The sequence below is a fragment of the Lagenorhynchus albirostris genome, chromosome 17 (assembly GCF_949774975.1).
Source record: "Lagenorhynchus albirostris chromosome 17, mLagAlb1.1, whole genome shotgun sequence".
Taxonomy (NCBI): domain Eukaryota; kingdom Metazoa; phylum Chordata; class Mammalia; order Artiodactyla; family Delphinidae; genus Lagenorhynchus; species Lagenorhynchus albirostris.
This window is the reverse complement of record NC_083111.1, coordinates 64273446-64280999: the sequence shown is the minus strand read 5'-3', so window position 1 is coordinate 64280999 and position 7554 is coordinate 64273446. Positions and strand designations below refer to the sequence as shown.

The 7554-nt window shown below is 47.7% G+C and overlaps 1 protein-coding gene across 1 annotated transcript; it reads left to right on the top strand.

The window, feature by feature from the left end:
• Positions 1-854: 854 nt before the first annotated feature.
• LOC132507878 (uncharacterized) lies at positions 855-3748 on the top strand. The gene is made up of 2 exons (XM_060127605.1): positions 855-1815; positions 3272-3748. Exons 1-2 carry the CDS (start codon positions 855-857, stop codon positions 3283-3285), a joined length of 975 nt encoding a protein of 324 aa, XP_059983588.1. The 3' UTR covers positions 3286-3748.
• The last annotated feature ends 3806 nt before the right edge of the window (positions 3749-7554 follow it).

Below are 7554 nucleotides of genomic sequence, written 5' to 3'. Positions count from 1 at the left end.
CCATGTTTCTGTGGGACTCGAGAGACATTGTTCCAGCTAATGATTAAGAACTCTCCAGACAATAGGGGCTTCTTAGACAATGGGTGAATTTCCAGGATGTCCGGCCCCCTTCCGAGAAGGAGGGAGATAACAAAATGTAAAAAAGGTGTCTGTCAAAGACCAATCAGGCAGCTGGGGACAAGTTCCCTCTCTGGTCCGAGCCTAAGCCGGGACCAATCAGCAGGAGAACACAACCAAATCTATAATTTACATACGGGGAAGTGGGAACCTATAAAACTGACATATTCGCGCCCAAAAGGGTTCCTTCTTCGACCTCCTGCGTGAGGACCAAGGAACCCCGGTGCACCGGCCTTCAATAAACCTCTTGCGTTTTGCATCGACTTCCGACTCTTGTTGTTTCCTGGGCGAGTCGAAACTCCTAGGAGACCGCGCAGGTCTAACATTTGGGGGCTCGTCCGGGATTCCACTCGCCCCGGACCACAAGAACATCGGGAGTTGGAGGTACCAGGTAAGCTCGAGCTTGATTGTCTGTTTGTCCTTGTTCTTTGTGGGCCATTATCGGAGGAAAGCCGTAAGAATCGGCTTATTATGGAATCTGTATCGGACCTCTGGCTAGGCAGACGTGCTAATAGCCGGCGTCCATGAGCCCTAGGGGACGCCCTGGTGGCTCATCTGGAAGGAGAGGCAAACTCTGTCTCCCCTTCACTCGGTTTCGGCAGTTCCCTTGGTGATAACTGCCATCTGAAGAAGTTTCGGTTTTGAAGCGAGCTCGCGGTGGCCCATGCGTATATGTGTTTCATGGAGTTTTAACTGTTTCTGTATTGTGGTCTATTCTTTTTCTCTGACGGACGACAATGGGACAAACTGTGACGACTCCTCTTTCCCTTACCCTAAGCCATTGGACCGAAGTTCGGGCCAGAGCCCATAATTTTTCGGTAGAGGTGAAGAAAGGCAAGTGGCAGACTTTGTGTGCCTCTGAATGGCCAACATTTCAGATAGGATGGCCCCTCGAAGGATCCTTTTTATTAGACAAGATTAAGCTGCTGAAGTCTAAGATATTTAATATAGATCCCCATGGACATCCAGACCAAGTACCATATGTCTTGGTCTGGGAAGATTTAATTCTCTCCCCACCTCCGTGGGTCCGGCCCTTTGTTTCCTCAACAGGTACGTCTGCGCACACATCAGCAGCGTCGGAGATATTAGCCTTAAAGAAAAACCCCAACACGGAAAAGCTACCTGACGCCCCGGATCCACCAAAGGCGATTTATCCTGACCCGCAGTCCGATTTGCTTCTTTTGGATTCCCCACCCCCTTATCCTCCGGCCCCAAATCCCCTACCACCTAGAGGACCCCCAGCTCCACTGCCCTCGGCACCAAGGGAACCATCCATGATGGAAGAAGAAAGGGGTCTCTCAGCGGGCACTAGGAGCCGGAGGGCTATCTCCCCGGACTCCACTGCCCTACCTCTTAGAGAGTATGGCCCCCCCGACGGCCAAGGGAATAGACCTCTCCAATATTGGCCCTTTTCCTCTGCAGATCTTTATAATTGGAAAATGCATAACCCAACTTTTTCCGAAAATCCACAGGCCCTTACCGCTTTAATAGAATCTCTTGTTTTCTCCCACCAGCCCACATGGGATGATTGTCAGCAGCTGCTTCAAACTCTCCTAACGACTGAGGAGAGGCAACGGGTTCTTTTAGAAGCCAGAAAAAATGTATTAGGCGCCAATGGGCAACCTACCCAGCTGCCTAACGAGATTGATGTTGGTTTCCCACTCGTCAGGCCAAACTGGGATTTCAATGCCCCGGAAGGTAGGGAGCGCCTGAAAATGTATCGCCAGGCTCTGGTGGCGGGTCTCCATGGACCGGCCAGACGGCCCACTAATTTGGCTAAGGTAAGGGAAGTAACTCAGGGGCCCCAGGAATCGCCAACTGTGTTCCTGGAACGTTTAATGGAAGCCTTTAGACGCTTTACCCCTTATGATCCAACTTCGGAGGAACACAGGGCTACTATAGCAATGGCTTTCATTGATCAAGCGGCCCCTGATATTAGGAAGAAATTACAGAGGCTAGATGGCTTGCAGGGATTTTCACTTCAGGAGTTAGTAAAAGAGGCAGATAAAGTATATAACAAAAGAGAAACAGAGGAAGAGAAGGAAGAAAGAAAGCAGAAAGAGCAGGCAGCCCGTGAAAGAAGACGAGATAAGAGACAAGAGAGGAATTTAAGTAAGATACTGGCCACTGTGGTTGGAGGAAGAAATATAGGGGATAGAAATGGGCAGGAAGGGCGAACGGCAGACAGAAGGCGACCATTAGACAAGGACCAATGTGCCTACTGTAAAGAAAAAGGACATTGGGCGAGAGAATGCCCTAAGAAAAAGAATGGAGGAAGGCCAACCAGAAACAAAATCTTAACATTGGAAGAAGAAGACTAGGAAAGTCAGGGCTCGAACCCTCTCCCCGAGCCCCGGGTAACTCTTAAAGTGGAGGGGGAACCTGTTCAATTTTTGGTAGATACCGGAGCCCAGCACTCCGTCCTTCTCCACTCAAAAGGTCCTATCTCAGCTAAAAGGTCATGGGTACAAGGAGCCACTGGGAATAAACAATATTCATGGACCACACGAAGGACAGTAGATCTTGGGATTGGACGAGTAACCCATTCATTTTTGATTATTCCGGAATGCCCCTATCCTTTGCTGGGAAGAGATTTACTCTCCAAAGTAGGGGCTCAAATCCACTTTCAGCCAGAAGGTCCCACCATAACTGATAATAAAGGAAGGTTACTTCAAATATTGACTATGAAATTAGAAGATGAATATAAATTATACGAGCAGCCTTCATCCTCACGAGTTAATGTTACAGATTGGGTAACTCGGTTCCCTCAAGCCTGGGCAGAAACTGCCGGAATGGGGATGGCCAAAAATCGGCCCCCGGTGCTAGTGGAACTCAAGGCAACTGCCACCCCAATAACGGTCCGTCAATACCCCATGAGTAGAGAAGCCAAAGACGGTATCCGTCCCCATATACAGAGGCTACTAGACTTGGGCATCTTAATAAGATGTCAATCAGCATGGAACACCCCTCTCCTGCCGGTAAAGAAACCAGGAACAAATGATTATCGGCCGGTGCAGGATCTACGAGAGGTAAACAAACGGGTGGCAGACCTCCACCCCACAGTTCCAAACCCTTACAACCTCCTGAGCACTCTTCCACCTCAACATACGTGGTATACTGTTTTGGACCTTAAAGATGCTTTTTTCTGTTTAAGACTCTCTCCCCTGAGCCAACCCTACTTTGCCTTCGAATGGAAAGATCCAACATCGGGAATGTCTGGTCAGCTGACATGGACACGGCTACCTCAGGGATTTAAGAACTCCCCGACCATCTTTGATGAAGCCCTCCATCAGGATTTGGCATTATATAGAGAATCAAATCCCCAGGTAACATTACTCCAATACGTTGATGATATTTTATTAGCTGCTGAGACCCAAGAAGATTGTATCAAGGGTACTGAAAAACTGTTAACGGAACTTGGAACCCTGGGATATAGAGCCTCAGCCAAGAAAGCACAAATATGCCAACAACAGGTCAGTTACCTGGGGTATCTATTAAAAGGGGGGCAAAGATGGCTCACGGAGAGCAGAAAGGATACGGTGGCCCAAATTCCGGCTCCCAAAAACGCCAGGCAGGTTAGAGAATTTTTGGGGACGGCCGGATTCTGTAGACTATGGATTCCAGGGTTTGCTGAGCTGGCAGCCCCATTGTACCCTCTAACCAAAAACAGCACTCCTTTCGTTTGGGGCGATAAGGAACAACGGGCTTTTGACCAAATCAAACGAGCTTTACTTTCAGCTCCAGCCCTAGGACTGCCAGATGTAACCAAACCTTTTCATTTATATGTGGCCGAAAATAAGGGCATTGCAAAAGGAGTATTGACTCAGAAATTGGGTCCCTGGAATCGCCCAGTTGCTTATTTGTCAAAAAAATTGGACCCTGTGGCATCAGGATGGCCCACCTGTTTAAAGATAATCGCTGCAGTGGCCGTTCTAGTCAAAGATGCTGACAAACTAACTTTAGGACAAAATCTAACGATAACAGCTCCTCATGCCCTGGAAAATGTAGTCCGTCAACCACCGGATAGGTGGCTAACTAATGCCAGGATGACCCATTACCAAACCCTGTTGCTAAACTCAGATCGCATCAAGTTTGCTCCAGCCACAGGACTCAATCCAGCCACCTTGCTACCTGATCCTGACTTGGAAGGCTCCACCATCATACATGATTGTCAGGAAGTACTGGCCGCAGCACACGGCAGTAGGCCAGATCTGATGGACCTGCCCCTCCCTGATGCTGATTTCACCTGGTTCACGGATGGGAGCAGTTTCCTGGAGGAAGGTAAGCATCGAACTGGGGCAGCCGTGGTAGACGGAAAACAAGTCATATGGGCAGCGGCGCTACCACAAGGGACCTCAGCCCAACGAGCTGAATTAATTGCCCTGACGAGGGCATTAGAGATGGCAGAGAATAAAAAAGTAAACATCTACACAGACAGTAGATATGCGTTTGCTACCACTCATATCCACGGTGCCATTTACCAACAGAGAGGGCTACTAACTTCAGGTGGCAAAGAAATTAAAAACAAAGACGAAATCATGGCTTTGTTGACTGCACTCATGCTTCCTACTAAAGTCAGTATCATCCACTGCCCTGGACATCAAAAAGGAAATACCCCAATAATTAGGGGAAATAATATGGCTGACCAAGTGGCCCGAGAAATAGCATCGGGAGAAGTCATTCTAGGACTGTCAGATAAAGTTCCTGAAAAACCAGGCCGTGATGAAGAAATCATCCCGGCCACAACAAAAGGAACTTTGTCCCCTCAGCAAGCAGAATCCATGTTACAACAGATGCACAGATGGACACATTTGGGGACTAAAAAGATGGTAGCCTTGTTACAAAAAGCCGGGTACGAAACCCCTGGAATGACAAAATTAGCTGAACAAATTGTGCAGGAATGCGTCCCATGTCAACAGGTAAATGCTCAAAAAGGGAAACTTGAAACTGGAAAGAGACTCAGGGGGGACCGCCCAGGAACTTACTGGGAGGTGGACTTTACCGAAGTGCGTCCTGGAAGGTACGGTAATAAATACCTTTTAGTTTTTGTAGACACTTTTTCAGGATGGATAGAGGCTTTCCCAACAAAGAAAGAAACAGCTGCTGTAGTAGCCAAGAAGATTTTAGAAGAAATTTTTCCTCGATTTGGAGCACCAAAGGTAATAGGGTCTGATAATGGTCCAGCCTTCGTCGCCCAGGTAAGTCAGGATGTGGCCAGATATTTGGGGACTGATTGGAAATTACATTGTGCATATAGACCCCAGAGTTCAGGTCAGGTAGAAAGAATGAATAGAACTCTAAAAGAGACCCTAACCAAATTGTCCTTGGAGACTGGCGGTACAGATTGGACGGTGCTCCTTCCTTTAGCCCTGTTCCGGGTTAGGAATACACCTTCCCAGTACCATCTTACTCCTTTTGAGGTGCTATACGGGACCCCACCTCCCCTTCTCACCTTAGGAGAAGAAATAAAACCAGACTGTCAAAATAACACTGACTTGTATGCTAGGCTATTGGGACTCCAACTGGTCCAAAAGGAGATATGGTCCCAACTCGCCGAGGCCTACCAACCGGGAACACCGGGAGAAACTCATCCTTTCCAAGTCGGGGACTCCGTATACGTCTGTCGGCATCGAACCCAGACATTGGAACCTCGATGGAAAGGACCATACACCGTCCTCCTAACCACCCCAACGGCCATAAAAGTGGACGGCATCGCTGCCTGGATCCATGCTTCACACGTGAAAGCTGCACCAGCGGCGGCATCATCAGGATGGCAGGCCCAAAGAACTGACAACCCGCTCAAACTCAAGCTTCTACGAACCTAAGACTTATAATTTTGGTTTTACTGCCTTTACTGACTGTAAGTGATTTTACCCCTCACCTGCCCCAACGTCTAACTTGGCAGGTAATTTCTCAAACTGGAGATATAACCTGGTCCATTAGCCATACTGCCCCTCCCTGGACCTGGTGGCCAGACCTTTTTCCTGATGTCTGTAAACTGGCCATAGGAGCTCCCTTTTGGGATCTAGAGAGTTATTATGATCAGCATAATGCTCCGTCCCAACTTCTAACTAAAGCTGATTACTCCGGAGAGGGTTGTAAAAACCAGGTCCGAAGAAGTTGGCTCAGAACCCTCTCCTTCTATGTATGCCCCGGGTTCCATCGCCCCCGATCCCTGAATTATAAATGTGGGGGAACTGAAAATTTATATTGCCAAAACTGGGGATGTGAAACCACAGGAGATACTTATTGGAGACCCACCTCAACTTGGGATTTTATTACAGTAACAGCCAACTACACTCATACTTCTTATAGGGGTCCCCGACCCATCGCCCCCGAATGTTCAGGATGGTGCCACCCCCTCAAAATTTCCTTTAGTAATCCTGGAAAAAGAGATAAAAAATGGGTAAATGGCCACTCATGGGGCATTAGATTTTACAAGAATGGATATGATTTGGGAATATTAATGACCCTTAAGCTAAAGATTGAGACTCCTGCTCCTATATCAATAGGCCCAAATCCCGTACTTGGCCCCCCTTTGCTTCCCCCGGCCCCTTCAGCTATGTCAACAAAGAATGAGACTAATGAAACCTCTGGATCCAAAGAACCCACAGTTAAGCCTGGGACTCCACAGGATAGGATGCTTTCTTTGGTGCAGGCAGCCTTTACGGTCCTTAATGCTACAAACCCGGAGGCTACAAAATCATGTTGGCTCTGTTATGCTGCCCCTCCCCCTTATTATGATGCTATAGGATATAGTTCTAATTATACTAATGTCAGCTCCCCGGACCATTGTCGATGGAAACAGAAAGGGAACAGTAAATTAACTCTGTCTTCGGTTTCTGGAAATGGTACTTGTATAGGAACACCTCCCCAGTCCCATCGACACCTTTGTCATGATTTCAGCCTCCCTTCAGGCTCGGGATATCTTGTACCTCCCCAAGATGGATGGTGGGCATGTAACACGGGGCTCACCCCTTGTGTCTCTCTAGAGGTTCTCAACAATTCAGCTGATTTTTGTGTGCTAGTGCAATTAGTTCCTAGACTTATCTATCATTCAGATTCGTCCTTCTTAGATGAATATGAGGGAAAAACAAGAAGGAAGAGAGAACCTGTAACCCTCACATTGGCTGTCCTTCTAGGACTAGGAATATCTGCCGGGATAGGAACAGGAACCACAGCCCTCATACAACAACCCCAGTATTATGCAAGTTTAAGACAGGCTGTAGACATCGACCTTCGAGCATTAGAAAGTTCCATAACTCAACTAAAGGAATCACTCACCTCACTTTCAGAAATGGTGTTGCAGAATAGAAGAGGCCTAGATTTGCTGTTTCTTAAAGAAGGGGGATTATGCGCCGCTCTAAAAGAAGAATGTTGCTTTTATATTGATCATTCAGGAACCATTACCAAAACCATGGATAAACTAAGGGAACG

What these genes read in the sequence shown, in the direction of transcription:
- LOC132507878 (XM_060127605.1), top strand. Translation starts at nt 855, where the DNA reads ATGGGACAAACTGTGACGACTCCTCTTTCCCTTACCCTAAGCCATTGG.